Genomic DNA, 18,927 nt, shown 5'->3' with positions numbered 1-18,927 from the left:
CAATAAGGAGTTCATGATCTGAGCCACAGTCAGCTCCTGGTCTTGTTTTTGCTGACTGTATAGAGCTTTTCCATCTTTGGCTGCAAAGAATATAATCAGGTTGATTTTGGTGTTGACCATCTGGTGATGTCCATGTGTAGAATCTTCTCTTGTGTTGTTGGAAGAGGGTGTTTGCTATCATCAGTGCATTCTCTTGCCAGAACTCTGGTAGCCTTTGCCCTGATTCATTTTGTACTCCAAGGCCAAATTTTCCTGTTACTCTAGGTGTTTCTTGACTCCCTACTTTTGCATTTCAGTCCCCTATAATGAAAAGGACATCTTTTTTGGGTGTTAGTTCTAGAATGTGGTCCATTGGAGAAGGGCATGGCAAACCACTTCAGTATTCTTGCCTTGAGAACCCCATGAACAGCATGAAAAGGCAGAAAGATAAGACACTGAAAGATGAACTCCCCAGGTCGGTAGGTGCCCATTACTCTACTGGTGATCAGTGGAGAAATAACTCCAGCAAGAATGAAGAGATGCAGCCAAAGCAAAAACAACACCCAGTTGTGGATGGGACTGGTGATAGAAGCAAGGTTCAATGCTGTAAAGAGCAATATTGCATAGGAACCTGGAATGTTAGGTCCGTGAATCAAGGCAAATTGGAAGTGGTCAAACAGGAGATGGCAAGAGTGAATATCGACATTCTAGGAATCAGCAAACTAAGATGGACCGGAATGGGTGAATTTAACATAGATGACCATTACATCTACTACTGTGGGCAGGAATCCCTTAGAAGAAATGGAGTAGCCATCATAGTCAACAAGAGTGTCCAAAATGCAATACTTGGATGCAATCACAAAAATGACAGAACGATCTCTATTTGTTTCCAAGGCAAACCATTCAATATCATGGTAACCCAAGTCTGTGCCCTGACCAGTATTGCTGAAGAAGTTGAAGTTGTACAGTTCTGTGAAGACCTACAAGACCTTCTAGAACTAACACCCACCTTAAGCATACAGATCTTTTATTAGACTGACACTCCCAAAAGAGTCCTTCTCATCCTTCCTGTCAAGCTCTCTTGGCTTCTTCTAGTCCCTCTCCTTTTGGTTATGGCTGGTGCAAAGTAGGGCTTGTACCCACTACCAATCAATGAAAGGGAATAGAAGTGGGCATACGCTTAAGGCCGATTGACAATTTCAAGTTGTATAACAGCAGGCTGTGTTGTTTATGTCTTCCCATAATTCCATCTGATATAATTAGATGTAGAATATTCATGAGCCCTTGATGCACTCCTCACTGTCTAACTACCTAAGGTTATTTGGAAAAGCTCCTGTGGTCATTTTGTACCCACTGTGTGCCTAGGGCACATGCTCAGGAATTGAAAAGTTTCTGTGGTTATTTTGTAGCATATTCGTGAGCTCTCCTGGGTGCATCTGGGATAGAGTTTAGAGATCAGCTTGCATCCTTTCAGCCAGGCCTCCTGTAGGTGCTCATGTCTAACTTTCTACCTGACACTCTCACCTCCACTCCCATCCCACCCCTCTAGGCTGTCACAGAGCACCGGGTTAGAGGTCCTTGTGTCTTACTGCTAATTCCCATTGGCTATCTGTTTTACATATGGAAATGTGTATGTTTTAGTGTTACTCTTTCAATTCATCCCTCCCTCTTACCCTACTGTGTCCACAAGTCTGTTCCCTGTGTCTGTGTCTCCATTGCTGCCCTGCAAATAGGTTCATCAGTACTATCGTTCTAGATTCCATATATATGCTTTAATATATGATACTTGTTTTTCTCCGACTTACTTCACTCTGTATGACAGACTCTAGGTTCATCCACACAACTGACTCAAATTCATTCCTTTTTGTGGCTGAGTAATGTTCCATTGTATATATGTATTAATACCAGAACTTCTTTATCCACTCATCTATTGATGGACATCTAGGTTGCTTCCATGTCCTAGCTGTTGTAAATAGTGCTGCAGTGAACATTGGGATACATGTGTCTCTTTCAATTATGGTTTTCTTAGGGTATGTGACCAGTAGTAGGATTGTTGTGTCATATGGTAGTTTATGGAGCTTTCCAAGTGCCAATGCAGGAGACAGACGTGGATTTGATCCCTGAGTTGGGAAGATCCTCTGGAGGAGTGCATAGCAACCCACTCCAGTATTCTTGCGTCGGAGAATCCCACGGACAGAGGAGCATGGTGCCCCAGCCATAGGGTCACAGAGTCGAACATGACTGAAGCAACTTAACACAGACACCTGATAGTTTTATTCCAAGTTTTTAAAGGGATTTCCATGCTGTTCTCCATAGTGGCTGTATCAATTTACATTCCCACCAACAGTGCAAGAGGATTCCTTTTATTCCATACCAGCTCCAGCACTTACTGTTTGTGGATTTTTTGATGATGGCCATCCTGACTGGTGTGTGGTGATGCCTCACTGTAATTTTGATTTGCATTTCTCTAATAATAACCAATGTTGAGCATCTTTTCATGTGTTTATTAGTCATTCTATGTCTTCTTTGGAGAAATGTCTATTTAGGTCTTCTGCCCACTTTTTGATTGAGTTGTTTGTTTTTCTGGTATGTAAAGTAGCTGCATGAGCTACTTATATATTTTGAAGATTAATCCTAGGGGTGCTTTTTAAATTTTCAAATTTCTTAATTACTTTCACCTTAAATTTATTTTGTCAGATTGAGATTGAGGTCTCAATGCTTTTTCAATCTCTCTTATATAGAGAGACTGAAATATTCTTTGGTGTTTGGTAATTTTACACTACTTTATTATATATTTGGTAAGAATACTGATGTATTTTCTATTAATAGATAAAACCTAGCTTAGCTAATTAATCTAACATTCCACAGATTGTCTTTCTAGTGTCACCTGTTAAACTGGTGGGCTGTAAACTAAAATCTCTGATGAAGTGTGTTTTCTCCTCAAGTTCTCTCTGTCTTTTCTCAGCAGACATTGAAGGGGTAGAGTGGAATAATATGGAGGTTTAATCCAGTGGAGATTATCTGCTCATGGTGAATAAATTGCTCAAACTTATTTCTATAGCTAACCCTCTTTAATTTTTCCACTGTCAGTAATTGGGTCTTTTTAGTGTCAACTGAAAAAAAATGCACAACTTGAAAGTTGAGAGTTATGTTTTATCTGGTGGGCAAAACTGAGGACTGCAGATAACTGAGAGACTGCTCCAGAGAGGCAAGGAGGGAGCCAGGGTATATAGAAGTTTCTGCAATAAGGACCACTTAGTTAGTTGGAACATGAAAAGATTGCTGTTAATAAAAGAAAACCAGATGTCTGAAGTTAAGAAATTTAGGACTTTTCTGTGTATGGGATGATGCTCTCTGAAAACATTCCTTTAATATGCACCTCAGCCACCTGGGGCCAGTATACTGTGTTTGTCATCCTGAGTCTCCTCCAGGTACACCATTGTAGTGGTGGTGGTGGTGGCGGTAGCTGCTTTTAGACAGCAGGCATCCTGTTCAACCCTGAGTTCCCTCAGGGCTCACCATCAGGGTTGCGTAGTATGATGGCTTGGTGGCCGGAACATCCTTTGTTTACTAGTAGGGCAGCTAGTAGTTTTCATTTGCATTAGTTGTTGTGGTACATGCACTGGCTGGAAAAGAATTTCTAGACGTGAGGCAGAATGAGAGGAGAATAAAGTTTATTAGAGTGGGAGACACTGTTAGGACAGTGGTCTGGCTCAAGGGAAAGCTGAATGCTTGCGCAGACTAGTAGCCAATTTTTATAGCCTCAAGATAGAGAAAATTCTTTTGGGAAGTGTGGCATTAGTTGATTGGTTAGGATGCTATAGAGTGGGTAATAAGGTGGGTATTTTACCTAATATGGGGTGAGGGAACTGGCAGGTTTAGATCCGGAGGCTTATGGCAACAGTTGCTATGGGACTTGGTCAGTTCCAGAGGTTTTCGTCCTGTGCCCTTGGTACAGGGCTCCACATTCCCCCCTCTCTTTATTTATGGCCAAATCTTTGGCCCCTTAACACTCTGCTCATGACTACCTGTCTACCTATCCCTGTCTTGGGCCATGGGGACCCAGATCCTTGGGGAAAGGTGATGACTGCTCTGGCTTCTTCAGGCTGGACAAGGGCATTGTGCAGTCCTGGATCCCAATGCCCAGTCTCTGTCAGGTGCATTTACAGAGGGTGATGAGAGTCTATGGAATGATAAGGTAGCTTGTTCCAGCATTGTTTGCATGTTTACTGGGGGATATTCTTGTCATACTACCACTTGAAGATTTGTTGTCTACTAGAAGAAACAAACCAACAAGAAGGTTAAAGATACATGGCCCAGAGATTAATAGAAGTAGAAAAGCTCCCGAGGGGCTAGCCAGGAGAACCAGGACCGTTGTTCTATGACGTTAGCGTTTCTCTAGGTATGAGAAGATACAAGAATTTGGGCTCATAAAAATCTTTACCTAAAAACACTTGACTATCTGTAGGCCTGTTCTTCCAGTTTGTCCCAGAGCACAGAGTGACGTATTTCTGATCTCCAACCTGAACTCCTTTCAGGGGGTGTTGAATGTCAGCAGCTTGCAGTGGTTGTGATTTAATCTTTGTAGAGGCAGATGTCAAGTGCCAATTTCCAGTTGGCAGAGCCCCTTTAGAGTCATAAATTTGACCATGGTTTGGGGCATTTCATGGCCATTGTGTCCTGTGGTGCTAGGAATGCTCGTTTCCAGTTCTGGCAAAGATTCCGTTGATAGGCCACTCACTGTGCTGTTACTGGACCAGGCCCTGTGAATAGCAAATGTCTCTGGATCACACCTGTCTTCCTAGCCGCTTGGTCCAGGAAAATATTCCCTCTTGTTGCTTTTTCCCATAACTCAAGTTACACTATTACAATCACTGATCTCTTATGGAACTGCATATTATTTTATCAGAGGCTCAGTCACATATTTGGTAATGTCAGAAACAGGTGACATAGAAAATATAGCTAGCAGTTATTAGTAAGGTAATAAGAATTTTAAGTCAAAAACTTCCATTAGATGTAGCCCAGTATATCTCCAGGTCATCTGACTTCTTTGCAACCCCATGGGCTATAGCCTGCAAGGCTTCTCTGTCCATAGGATTTCCTACGTAGGAATACTTGAGTGGGTTTTTACTGAGAAGTGCCATTCCCTTCTCCAGGGCATCTTCCCAGATCAGAGATTGAACATGTGTCTCCTGCATTGACAGGCGGGTTCTTTACCACTGAGCCACCAAATTTGGGGACTGAGCCACCAGGCTTGCATAATCATTGTACAGATATAACAGTCTATTACATGCTGATGATAACTTAATTTTTAACCTCTACCTCCCCTCTCACTTTTTATGTTTTTGATGTCACAGTTTACCTTTTTATATCATGTATTAATTAACAACTTTTATAGCTATAGTTACTTTTACTACCTTTATCCTTTAACGTTTATATTAGAGTTAAATGATTAACACACAACCATATTCAGTATTAGAATATGCTGCATTTGGCTACATGCTTATCTTTTTTATCGATCTGCATCCTTTGTTTTCATATGAGTATAATGCCCTTTCATGGCAACTTGAAGAACTCCTTTCAGTCTTTAGTGCTAATGAACTCCCTCTGCTTTTGTTTGTTTGGAAATGTCTTTACCTTACCTCATTTCTGAGAGAAAAATTTACCAGGTAAAGTATTCCTTGTTGGCATTTTCTTTTTTTAAGAGTGTTTATTAATATTATATCCTCCTATTCTCTTCACCGGAAAGCTTCCTGCTGAGAACTCAGCTAAGAGCCTTCTAGGAGTACCCTTGTATGAGATAGACATTTTTTCTGTCTTGCTGCTTTAAAATTCTACCTTTGTCTTTTATTTTAGACAGTATTATCAAAAAATGGGACAAGATTGTTTTGTATTGAAATTTGTGGGTGACTTTTTAGCTTTATAAACTTGGATATCAAAATTTCTCCCCAGATTTGAGATGTTTTCGTCCATTATTTCTTTAAATATGCCTTCTGACTCTTGTCTCTCTTCTTCTGAGACCCTAATACTTCTTAGAATGTTTTTTAATCTTAGGGATTAATCTAAAATCTAATCTAATTTTTAATCTAATGTTCTTAGTCTAAGGAAATTATAGAATAATTCACAGAATTTTCACTCTTCTTTTATCTTTCTTCTTTGAATGAATGATTTCAAGGTCCTATCTACTACTTCACAAGTTCTTCCCCTTGACCCATTCTGCTGTTGATGTTGTCTGTTGCATTTTTAATTTCATCCAGTGTATTCTTCAGCCTAAGAATTTCTACATTTTTTTTCAATGTTTTCTTTCTCCCTACAGAACTTCTCATTTGTTTATGTATCATTTTCCTGATTTTGGTGAATTGTTCTTTTTTTGTAGTTTATTGAGCTTCCTTAAAACAGCTATTTTGAATTATTTATTGGGTAAATTGCAGATTTCCATTCCTTTGGGGTCAGTTATTAGACACAGTTATTGTGTTCCACTGATGGTCATGTTTCCTTAAAGTTTCTTTTTTAAAAAGATTTTTTTAGTGAAGTATAGTTAACATACAGTATTATTAGTTTGGGGTGTACAACATAGTGATCCAACATTTTCATGTATTGTGAATTGATCACCATTAAGTCCAGGAGCCTTCTGTCATCATACAAAGTTACTGCAGTTTTATTGACTGTATTCCCTATGCTGTACATTACATCCCAGTGACATATATTTGATAACTGGACCTCAGTTTTTCATATTCCTTGAAGTCCCGTGTTGCTGTTTTCACATCTGAAGAAAAGTGACCACTTCTGGTCCTTGCTGGCTGACTTCAGGAGAGAAACACCCTCTGTGGGCTGTGCTAGGAATTCTCACATCTTTTTACTGTGGGGACGCCTGCTCCAGACCTCCTCTTGTGGCAGAATGCTGAAGCGCACGTACCCTCTCTGGATCCTGCAAAGCCTGGCTGAGTGCTGACCGAATCCCTTTGCTTTCCCTAGAGGGATGCTGAATGGTCCAGCCGGTGGTTTCTCCCGGGCTTGCTGATTCGGCAGCTTTTTGCTCAGGCTCCCTTACTGCCTGAGTGTGTTCTCACATCTGTCAGTGTATGCACAGGGAGGCAGGGGGCGTCAGGTGAGTGTTCTACAAGAGGCAAGGAAGGGATTTTAACTGGGGAGCCAGCTGACTGGGAAGGTGGCAGGCTTGTGCCTCAAAAGAGCCATCTTGTCTGGGCCTGGTTGCCAGGATCTTTTATGGATCAGAGATGAGAGGGAGGTGAGGAAACAAAGTAAAAAGACGATTCAGTCTCTGCAAATGTCCCCTAGAATGGCGACCCTTAGGCAGGGGAATATGTTAGTTTCACTTCCTTACAGTCCTTCACAGGTGGGCAGCTCAGGTTATCTCCCTGAGGCAGGCCATTGTGTATAACAAAAAAGGGTTAAAGTCACAGAAGCAGATCCAGTGTAAGTTTAAAATTAACCCTTCTCCATTACCCTTAGTCCTGAATTGTCACCTTGGGGATTGAGGGGACAACAGGGGAAAAATCAGACCATTTCTCTTACCCTTCCTCAATGCATCCAGCATCTGATTTTCTGTCCAGGAGTGTGCTGGCACCCACCACTGGACTCCAGGCCTCCCACACAGTGTGCTGGAACACACTGCTGGACTCTGGGCCTCCCACAAAGGCTGTCTAGTCTGTGGGCGTTTGTCCAAATCAGTTTTCTTTCAGGGAAGATAGTAACCTGTTCCACCATTTTGATGACGTTGCTCCTCTGCCTTCTGATTTTTTTGTTGAAAACTGGACATTTGAGTGCAGTAATGTGGTAACTCTGGAAATAAGTCTCCTACTCTTCCCCAGGGTTTGTTGTTTACTGATACGGTTTTGTTCTAATTGTTCCTCCATGCTGAGGACCAACCTGAGATGTAAGCTTAAGATCTTCTCAGGTCTTTTCTAAGACTTTGGCTTGTGTGGTCACTTCCTATTTTTCCCCATATATACACTTGTTTTTGAGTTACTGTCCAGTGTCCTTTATGCAGAGCAGACCTAGTGCTAAACAACTCTCTGTTTTGCCATCTACAGGATTCTTAGTTGACGTGTTTTTCCTTCAGTGTTTTGAATAAATCAACCCACTGTCTCCTGGTTTAAACTTGGGAAAGGAGTATGTCAAGGCTATATATTGTCACCCTGCTTATTTAACTTATACACAGAGTACATCATGTGAAATGCCGGGCTGAATGAAGCACAAGCTGGAATCAAGATTGCTGGGAGAAATGTCAATAACCTCAGATATGCAGGTGACACCACCCTTATGGCAGAAAGCGAAGAACTAAAGAGCCTCTTGATGAAGGTGAAAGAGGTAAGTGAAAAAGCAGGCTTAAAACTCAACATTTAAAAAATGAACATCATGGCATCTGGTCCAGACAGAACAAGTTCCATCTTGAAAGCAGGACTCCATCTCGGGCTGGACTGTGGACTTTGAGCTATATGCCCTGTATCTATGGAAACGACATACAAACTGGAAAATCAGACCCCCTGGATGGAAGAGCCCCAAGGCTCATACCTAGACTCTCCATCACCTAAAAAAATACCCTAATTATCTGTGTAACAGAATAGAATCATAAATTCTATTATGCTTATTGGGGTATGACCACAGGCCTATTGATAATTGTCCACTGTTAACTACCTAGGCTTAAGGCATATGAATCATGGGTTAACTTTGATTGTATCTTTTCTTTTGTTCAGACTAGTTTCAGGGAGTTTAGGGAGGTGGGTTTGAGCACGTACAATTAGGGTATATAAGGTTTTCACAAAAACTGGTTGGGGTCTTTGGCTAAGAGGAGACTCTGCCTTGGGCCCGCTGGTGTAATACACTACACTCCACCATCTGTATTGTCCTTTTGAGTGAGTTTGTTTCCCGGAACACATGGCTACAACATTTGGTGCATTGGCCAGGAAACTCCTCACTTGAGGAGACAAGTCCCATTTGGGACTACTCCGAGGTCTTGCAGCTTGAATCTTCTAGAGGGGGGAAGGCACCTCACCCTTCTGGAAGGATTCTGCTTCTCAACGCCCGGACCTTTCACGTTAGCAGGTAGTGGACGGCAGCAGGGGAACTGAGCGCTCAGGTGAGGAGGAACCCACCCGGCAGGGTGGAAGAGGGGGCCTGATCACCTCCTGGGAGGGACTAAAAGGAGTGAGGACCCACAGGAGCCTGGAATAGACAGGTGGCAGCGATTGCTTGGTACACAGGTCGATAAGTGTGTTAGGGCTTAGGAAGGAAATTTGTGAAGGTCATTTAGGAGGTGGTGTCCACACCGTCTTGGGGAAATTATTACCAAGCAATTGCCAGGGGATTTTTAGGAGAAGAAACTTGGTCCTTGTGTGCTCATATTCTACCCTCCCCCAGGAGGTGCCCTAGCTGCTGCAGAACCCCCAATCCCCTCCTACTAGTTAGGTAGAAAGAAAAAAGTATATCAGTGAGTACGAATTGGCCTTTCCAGGAGAAGCCTGGGATGTGGGGTACCTAATCCATCTGTGTTTTCATCCTCACCCAGTTAAGCCCGCCGGGACAAGAAAGACATCTAAAGCAAAGGGGAGAAGATGCTGTGGATGCTGTGGTATTCTGGTTTAAACGAATAAGCCTGCAAGAAAAACAACGCCTGACTCTCCCCACCCTCTGGGACTTGGCAGGTAAAGCCCTCCTTGACCCTATTAGACAAGAGGCAGACTGGCAGTTTAAGTGTTTCATCTAGTGGAAATACGAAAAATACCTGGGATACCGAGTGCTTCTCGAGCCAAAAAAAAAAGGAAACATCAACAAGAAGATAGGAAAAATGGGAGGAAGCAGATCTAAGGCAACCATACTAAAAACATGATCAAAAACTTCAAAAAGGGATTTGACGGGGACTATTGGACAAAGATGATGCCCAACTGGCTCCATACTCTCTCTGAGACTGAATGGCCCGCAATGGGAGTCGGTTGGCCACCAGAGGATAACATGGACTTAAATTTAATAAAGACAGTCTTTGCCATAGTTACGGGAAAACCTGGACACCCCGATCAGTTCCCATACATACACTCTTGGCTAGGGATAGCCCAGGACCGACCGCCCCCCCCCCCAAATGGGCACGATTTTATATCCAAAATGGGGAGGGGAAGATATTAATGGCTCAAAAAGTAACCAAAGATGAAAAGGAGATCTTACAGGATCCAGAGAGGGAAGAACTTCCCCCGCCACCATACTGGATGATGATCCCACTAACCAGCATTCCCGCGGTGCCTAGATCCTCTCCACAGGGAATTGACCAGAGGCTGCTAAGCATCCCAGAGCCTCCACCTTCACCAGTCCTCCCAACAGCCCCACAGGTTGCAGAGCTGCCATTCCGGCAAGCTCTGACCTTTGTTGAAGGGGCAACAGGCTACAACCCACCAGATTCAACCACTGCTGACGTCATATGCCCCAAGCTCTATCCTCTGCTCCCGGTAAGTACTTCCATACGAGGGGAGGGAGACATTGGAATTAAGCAGAGACTGCGCTCTACCGGAGAGCCGGAGGGAAAGGCACCACTACAGATGCCTCTTAGAGAAATCCAACAACCCGTCGTGCAAGGGGAGGACAGTAATTACCATCAAGCTTCTGTAGCTTATTACTACCAGCCTTTCTCATCAACTGACATACTAAATTGGCAAAAGCATAACCCCCTTACTCAGAAGAGCCACAAGGTATGACAAGATTGATGGAAACCATCTTTTGCACCCATCAACCAACATGGGATGATGTCATGCAATTATTGACATCTCTCTTCAGTACTGAGGAGAGGTATAGGATTAATACAGAAGCAAAAAAATGGTTACAAGAGATGGTTCCAGAAGGTGTTGCAAACCCAGAAAGGTGGATAGAGCAAGCCTTCCCCACTGATAAACCTAATTAGGACTATAACACAGAAGAAGGGAGGATTCAACTGGACAGATATCGGACAGCCATTATACAAGGGCTGAAGAGGGGATCCTGGAAGCCAATGGACATGTCAAAACCTGCTGGGGTAATTCAGAAGGGGAATGAATCACCTTCTGAATTTTATAAGAGGCTCTGCGAAGCCTATAGACTTTATACACCTATAGACCCAGAAGCTGCAGGCTCTCAGATTGTTGTAAACTTGGCATTCATCTCACAGGCATACCCCAATATTAAGCGAAAGCTTCAAAAGACAGAAGGGGTGCTATCCATGTCCAGCTCCCAGTTAATTGAAATAGCAGACAAAGTGTTCTGGAACAGGAACACAGAAATAGAAAAGAAATATGAAAAGAGATATAAAGAGGAACAAAAGAGATAGAAAAGAAATATGAAAAGAGATATAAAGAGGAACAAAAGAGAACAGACCAGAGATTTGCAGCTAGCTGCGGCTCTGGGAAAGTCTATCTCAGGCCCTCCAGAAAAACCTCCTCCTGCCCCAGGGACAACACAGTCCTTCAGCTGGTCCCAGTGGAGGCCCTGGGCCCCATTATAGCCAAACCAGTGTACCTGGTGCCAGGGTTTTGGCCATTGGAAGAATGGATGCCCTAAAGCAAGGAGGGAAGAGAAAGCTCCCGTGCTGACTTGGAAATTAAATAGGGCTGCCAGGGCTCAGAGATATCAGGTCCCCGAGAGCCCGTGGTAACCTTAAAAGTGAGGGACCAAAACGTTGACTTTATAGTGGATACAGGAGCAGAACTGTCGGTAGTATCAAAACCTGTGGCACCATTATCCAAAAAGACTACCACTGTAACTGGGGTATCAGGAGAAGAGATGATTAAATTGTTTTGCCAGCCCAGAAAATGCCAGATAGGGGTACACTAAATGATTCATGAATTCCTCTACATTCCTGAGTGCCCAGTACCCCTGTTGGGAAGAGACTTGCTCTCCAAATTAAGAGCACAAGTGACTTTCTCCCCTAAGGAGAGGCCCACCTTCCGGGTGGGCACTATGACTTATTTGCTGTCTCTCAATACCCCCCAAGATGAGTGGAGGTTGCATGAACCTCTGAAGGAAAAATCAGGTGTGCCGGAAGAACTTGAGAGAGAGCTAACTCAATTATTCCTGGAGGTCTGGGCAGAAGACAACGCCCCCGGGCTGGCTAAACATCAAGCCCCAGTGATAATAGAACTTGAGCCAGGCACCATCTGGGTTAGAAAGTGCCAGTACCCACTACCGACAGAGGCCCGGGCTGGCATACTACCCCACATCAATAGATTGAAACAAGTGGGTGGGCATTCTAGTAGAGTGCCAGTTGGCTTGGAATATGCCGATCCTGCCAGTCAAAAAAGGAGGAGGAGAGGACTGTAGGCCTCTACAAGATCTCAGGCTAGTCAACCAGGCTACTGTGACTTTACACCCCACTGTTCCAAACCCCTATACCTTACTTAGTCTCCTCCCACCGAGGACTAAAGTTTATACTTGCTTAGATCTCAAGGGTGCCTTCTTCTGTATATGCCTCGCCCCAGCATCACAGTCCATCTTTGCCTTGGAATGGGAAGATCCACTCGGGGGCACCAAACAACAGCTCACCTGGACTCATCTCCCACAAGGGTTTAAGAATTCCCCAGCCATCTTTGGGGAAGCCTTGGCTTCTGACCTGGACTCATTACAGCTGGAAGAGTATGGATGTTGACTCCTACAATACATGGATGACCTGCTACTGGCTGCCGAGACCAATGAAAAATGCTGGGAAGGGACAAAAGCACTGCTTCAACTGCTGATGGAAGCAGGTTACTGGGTGTCAAAGAAAAAGGCCCAGATCTGCAGGGAGGAGGTAAGGTATATGGGGTTTGTTTTAAAAAAGGGCACAAGGTTATTAGACCAGTCCAGAAAAGAGGTGATCCTGAGAATCCCAACACCTAAGACTCATCGGCAGGTCCAGGAGTTTTTGGGAGCTGCTGGGTTTTGCAGAATCTGGATTCCAGGATATTCCCAAATGGCCCAGCCTTTATATGAACTCCTGACAGGGCCTGAGGAGAATTTGCTAAATTGGACTGAAAAACAACAAAAAGCCTTTGATGAACTAAGGTTGGCAATTATATCAGCCCCCACTGTAGGGCTGCCAGACCTTGCCAAGCCATTTACTCTATATGTAACTGAAAAAGACAAAACAGCAATAGGAGTGTTAACTCAGGCTACAGGCCTGTCCCACATTCCCACAGTCTATCTCTCAAGGCGGCTTGACAGTGTTGCCACTGGGTGGCCCAGATGCTTGCGAGCAATTGCCGCAGTTGCCCTACTAGTACGAGAAGCTACTAAATTGACTTTAGGCCAAGATCTGGTCATAAGAGTCCCACATGAGGTCAACACACTCTTACGAGGAGATCCCCACAAATGGCTATGAAACTCCTGGATTATTCAGTATAAAGGGCTGTTATGTGAAAACCCTAATCTCCATATCGAGCCTTGCCAGACTTCAAACCCAGCCACACTCCTTCCAGTGGGAGAGGGTGGACCTTCTCTTGACTGCGGGGAAGTCTTGAAAGAGGTCTACACTAGCAGACCTGACCTCCAAGACCAACCGATTCCGGACCCTGATTGGGTCCTATATCAGGCACTAGCCTGATAAAACAAGGACAGTGGCTGTCGGGTTACGCCATAGTCACAGAAAAGACTATCATCGAAGCTGGCTCCTTGCTACAACACTGGTCTACTCAACGAGCCAAGTTATGGGCCTTGATTCGCACACTCCAGCTGTCAAAAAGCAAGAGAGGAAACATCTTCACCAACTCCAGGTATGCTTTTGCCACACTACATGTACATGGGGCTCTGTATAAGGAGAGAGGCCTTTTGACAGCTAGTGGAAAAGATATCAAAAATAAGGAAGAAATTCTGACCCTATTAGATGCTGTCTGGGAACCAGAGAGGGTTGCAGTCATACACTGCCGAGAACATCAAAAAGAGGATACCCACCGGACTCAGGGAAACAGACTGGCAGATAAGACTGCTAAACAAGCAGCCAAGGGCGTGGGGGTGACAAGTGAGGCCCCTATTAAAGCTCTCGTATTGGTGGAGCTGCCTGAGCTAACGCTGGACTCTCCAAAATACACTGAAGCCCAAAACCAACTAGCCAAAGCGGAAGGGGCTATCAAGACTGAAAAGGTATGGTGGGAATTGCCAAGTGGCAAATTATTGGTACCGGAGGAGCTGGTACCCACTCTGGTAAGCCAAACACACCAAGTGACCCACCTAGGCCATGATCAACTGGAAGAGCTAATTCAAAAATATTTCTTGGTTCCCTGCCTCTCTTCCCTATGCAGAACAGAATCTCAGAACTACACTGCCTTCTCACAGGTCAGTGCTGCCTCTCAGCACAGACAGAAACCTCCAAGGATTCAGCTAAAAAGCAAGCTGCCCTTTGAACACCTAGAAGTGTACTTCACTGAAATGAAACCTCACTGACACTACCATTACCTGCTGGTCATGGTATGTACGTTCTCAGGATGGGTAGAAGCTTTTCCTACCTGAACTGAAAGAGCATCAGAAGTAGCCTGGTGCCTGCTTAGGGAGATAGTTCCAAGATTTGGATTTCCTACCAGCATTGGATCAGACAATGGCCCAGCTTTTGTAGCTGATTTAGTACAACAAGAAAGCAAAATTTTAAACATCAAATGGAAACTACACACTGCATATAGACCCCAGAGTTCTGGGATGGTGGAACGGACCAACTGGACACTTAAAGAGACACTCTCCAAATGGATCATAGAGACTGACTGCTCCTGGGTGGACTTGCTTCCAATGGGTCTACTCAGATTCAGGATGATGCCATGGTCCTATGGCTACTCTCTGTATGCAATTGTATATGGGAGACCCCCTCCCATAATAAAACAAGTGTCAACCAATTTGCCTTAGGTAAGAGGGGATGGGATTTCGTGGCAGATGGAGCAGTTAGGTAAGGTCATTAGTCAGGCAACTTAAGTTTGTACAAGAAAGAGTGTGGTTCCCCTTGGAGGAACAGATTCATGAGTTTACGCCTGGTGACCAAGGACAAAGATTGGAAACATGATTCACTAGCCCCTCGGTGGAAGGGCCTTTATACTGTTATTCTAACTACCCCTACTGCAGTTTAAGTTGCAGGTATTGTCCCTTGGATCCATCATACGAGGGTGAAGAGAGCATACCATGCAGACCCAGAAAACGCTGAGTGGACTATGCAGAGGGAACCCACTGACCCTTGAGAGACTAAGATCATCCTTAAGAATGAAGCTGCATAATCAACTCCTGCTGCTTGGCCTCATCAACGTGATTTTGAATTTAACTTCCATTTCAACTGAGGACAATGTTTTCATCTCATGGGCACATTCCTACATGGACTTCCACAACACCTCCAGCTGCTGGGTGTGTGGGGCTATGCCTCTGTCTGTGATGGATGGACTTCCTTGGTGGGTGTCACCGCTCCGCCAAGGAGATTTTAAACCACTCTGATCTTTTCTGGGACGATGAAATGAGACTTTCCTTTCTCTTGTAAATCATAATCTCTCCCTGCTCTGTTGGTATAAGCCAGACCTACAGTCAATAGACTCAGGTCATGGGGTTACATTTGATGTAAACACCAGTTTCATAGAAGTAACAAAAGCCTATACCTCATATTTAAAGAAAAAAGCAAGCTCCCTGACAAGCAAGGGAGGACAGGCCTCTAGGTATGTTGAACAATTCTACCAAGTCTGGGATGAATATTTCTGGATGACCCCAGAAAAGGGTCAATTAGTTACTCCCGCCGCTATATGCTGGGAACAAAAAGAACAAAGGGTAGGGTTTGGTGACTGTCCCTTAGACCCAAAGGAACTAAAATATATGGGGTACCTATCCCCCGAACAATGTAAACGAACATTTGAGGTCACATACCACCCCAACCAGTCCATCCATTGGCCAGGCTCTGATTGGAAATATAACCCTGGAATCCGCTGGGTGGCGCCCAACAGAACCCAATGGCTTTGGGGGCCTAACCTTTGGGCTTGGCTACCAATCGGCTGGGTAGGCTGCTCCACACTGGGATTCACTTTTCCCCATGGCAAAATGCCCATGGCAGCATAAAGCCTAACCTACAGCAAGCCCCAGTAAATCTACCTTATTTACATGCTAGGTGGACAAGGTCTGTGTTTCAATGGTGTGAGTATATTGCTGCCTTATTTGTACCTTCTACAGGGACAACAGATATTATGATTAGAGGCCTTGACTAATTTCACAAAACAGGCCCTCCTAGATAGTGCTAAAATCATCCAAGCCTTAAATGAAGGACAAATCCAAATGAGAAAAGCGGTAATTCAAAATAGAATGGCCTTAGACATGCTCACAGCCGCTTAAGGAGGGACCTGTGCTATAATTAAGGTTGAATGTTGTGTATATATTCATGATTTATCTGGCAGTGTATCAGCTGCTCTAGATGACACGAAAAACCGGTAAAAGCAATGTCAAACGAAAACATTCCTTTCTGGACTTCGGTTCTATCTTGGGTGAAGGGTGATTGGTGGAAAACTATATTTACCAGTTATAGTTGCCTTGATAGTTCTGCTTTGTGGCCCCTGCATTTACAATGTATTATGAACTCTGTAACTCAAAGGTTGGTGTCGTTCTCCCAAATTGGCGGTCGGAGAACCAGGGTGCAATATATCCCTATGAGTGATGCTCATAATAGGAGTTAAGAGCATCAAGAGAGGGGAATGAAGGAGGAAACAGACAGAACAGGTTCCATCTTGAAAGCAGGACTCCATCTCAAGCCTGACTGTGGACTTTGAGCTATATGCCCTGTATCTATGGAAACGACATAGAAACTGGAAAATGAGACACCCCAGATAGAAGAGCCCCAGGGCTCGTACCTAGACTCTCCTTCGCCTGAAAAATACCCTAATTATTGGGGTATGACCACAGGCCTATTGATAATTGTCCACTGTTAACTACCTAGGCTTAAGGCATATGAATCATGGGTTTAAGGCATATGGGGTTAACTTTGATTGTATCTTTCTTTTCCTTTGTTCAGACTACTTTCAGAGAGTTTGGGGAGGTGGGTTTGAGCACGTACACTTAGAGTATATAAGGTTTTAACAAGAACTGGTCGGGGTCCTTGGCTAAGAGGAGACTCTGCCTTGGGCCCGCCGGTATAATAAACTGCACTCCAGCATGCACATTGTCCTTTTGAGTGAGTTTGTTTCCCGGAACGCGTGGCTACAACAGTCCCATCACTTCATGGCAAATAGATATGGAAACAGTGACAGACTTAATTTGGGGGGGCTCCAAAATCACTGCAGGTGGTGACTGCAGCCATGAAATTAAAAGACACTTGCTTCTTGGAAGAAAAGCTATGACCAACCTATACTGCATGTTAAAAAGCAGACATTACTTTGCCAACAAAAATCTGTCTAGTCAAAGCTATGGTTTTTCTAGTAGTCATGTATGGATGTGAGAGTTGGAATATAAAGAAAGCTGAGCACTGAAAATTGATGCGTTTGAGCTGTGGTGTTAGAGAAGACTCTTGAAAGTCCCTTGCACTGCAAGGAGATCCAACCAGTCCATCCTAAAGAAAATCAGTCCCGAATATTCATTGGAAGGACTGATGCTGAAGCTGAAACTCCAGTACTTGGGCCACCTGATGAAAAGAACTGACTCATTGGAAAAGACCCTGATACTGGGAAAGATTGAAGGCAGGAGGAGAAGGGGATGACAGAGGATGAGATGGCTGGATGGCATCACCAACTCAATGGACATGAGTTTGAGTAGGCTCCGGGAGTTGGTGATGGACAGGGAGACCTGGCGTGCTTCAGTCCAGGGGGTTGCAAAGAGTCGAACGCGGCTGACCGACTGAACTGAACATTTTGTAATGAGACGAACATCACGTTTTTCCTGAATAGTATCAGCTACTTCCTACTTTACCTACAGAATGCTACTAACATATTAATCGTACACAGAGGAGTACTGCTATGGTACGATTTGATGCTGAGCAGCCTTTCAGAGGAACACGAGTGTAATACTTGGTGCTGGTTGTCACTGATGTACTCATTTCATAAAGCCTTGATCAATATCCTGAGGGATTTTGAAGGAAATATATACCAACCTAATATCATACTTGAAAAACAAAAAATTGACTGAAAAGTATAATTAATCATTAAATATTCTAAACTCACCTTTCCAAACTAAGAACTTTTACATAGAAGAGCTTTAAATTACAATGTCAGCCATGGCTGGGATGGTGCTTTCAATGGGGGTATATTATTTTGAGATAATGAAAATAGGCCAGCACTAATGATGGTGACGTTTTCTCTTGCTCTAAGCCAAACCCGGTGGTTATCTGCCCTCCTTTCTCTGAGGCGCACACTCTAGTAATTCCATCTAAGGATACCCCAACGAGCTGTGCTCTATACTCTGTGGATGTTGGAGCTTACTGATCCAGTCAGCCTGACTGGAACCGTCACTTTGCTGTTGAGAATTTTCTTTGCACAGCCCCATTTCTTTTTAATCTATCAAAATAACAGCTTGCTTTAACAAGTAATCTTTTTCTCGTGATGATGAGCTTATTGTCAGAAAAAACAATTTGCTCACAAAATAATTTGAATCACAAATTTCCCATACAACTAATGAGAAAAGTATGTGTAAGTAATGTTTCAGCAACAGTCATTCATTTCAGAGTCATGGCTATACTATATTTTTGTGAATAAAAATATACAGCCTCTTAATTGTCTGCAGTCAGTAGGTAAACTGAAAAAAAAAGTGGTATCTTTAAGTGGATACTAAATCAAGTTAGTTTGAAAGGCAACTCTAATGCAAAACTTGTCTTAGAAACAAAAATAAATTGGTTTTTCCGTTAAAATCGATGCTCCCAAGGACTTCCCTGGTGATCCAGTGGCTAAGACTCCATGCTCAAATGGGGGCCCAGGTTTGATTCCTGGTCAGAGAACTAGATCTCACATGGCACAACTAAGACCCAGCACAGCCAAACAAATAAATAAAAATGAATAAATACTAAGA

The 18,927-nt window shown here is 43.7% G+C and overlaps 1 protein-coding gene and 1 long non-coding RNA gene across 5 annotated transcripts in view; one reads left to right on the top strand and one right to left on the bottom strand.

The window, feature by feature from the left end:
• The window catches only part of LOC145528333 (cytoplasmic dynein 1 intermediate chain 1-like), a 130,382-nt gene extending 113,292 nt beyond the window's left edge, over positions 1-17,090 (top strand). For 2 of the 4 annotated variants that reach the window (XR_014070297.1, XM_081546637.1), the window contains 3 exons: positions 8,162-8,310; positions 9,509-9,644; positions 15,034-17,090. Coding sequence is in view for 2 of the 4 variants with exons in the window: in XM_081546637.1 (XP_081402763.1) it covers positions 8,162-8,175 (14 nt within the window). In the remaining 2 variants the exon portion in view is untranslated. Of the gene's footprint in view, positions 1-8,161; positions 8,311-9,508; positions 10,437-12,434; positions 13,704-14,228; positions 14,395-15,033 lie in introns of all 4 variants that reach the window. The other 2 variants (XR_014070298.1, XM_081546636.1) reach the window with 2 other exon arrangements.
• The window catches only part of LOC145528341 (uncharacterized), a 78,091-nt gene that overhangs the window by 18,900 nt on the left and 40,264 nt on the right, over positions 1-18,927 (bottom strand). The window lies entirely within an intron of this gene.

This window comes from Giraffa tippelskirchi, chromosome 12 (assembly GCF_054371585.1).
Source record: "Giraffa tippelskirchi isolate mGirTip1 chromosome 12, T2T-mGirTip1v1.2.pri, whole genome shotgun sequence".
Lineage (NCBI taxonomy): Eukaryota > Metazoa > Chordata > Mammalia > Artiodactyla > Giraffidae > Giraffa > Giraffa tippelskirchi.
The sequence above is the reverse complement of the archived record's forward strand: the minus strand, read 5'-3'. Positions and strand labels throughout refer to the sequence as shown.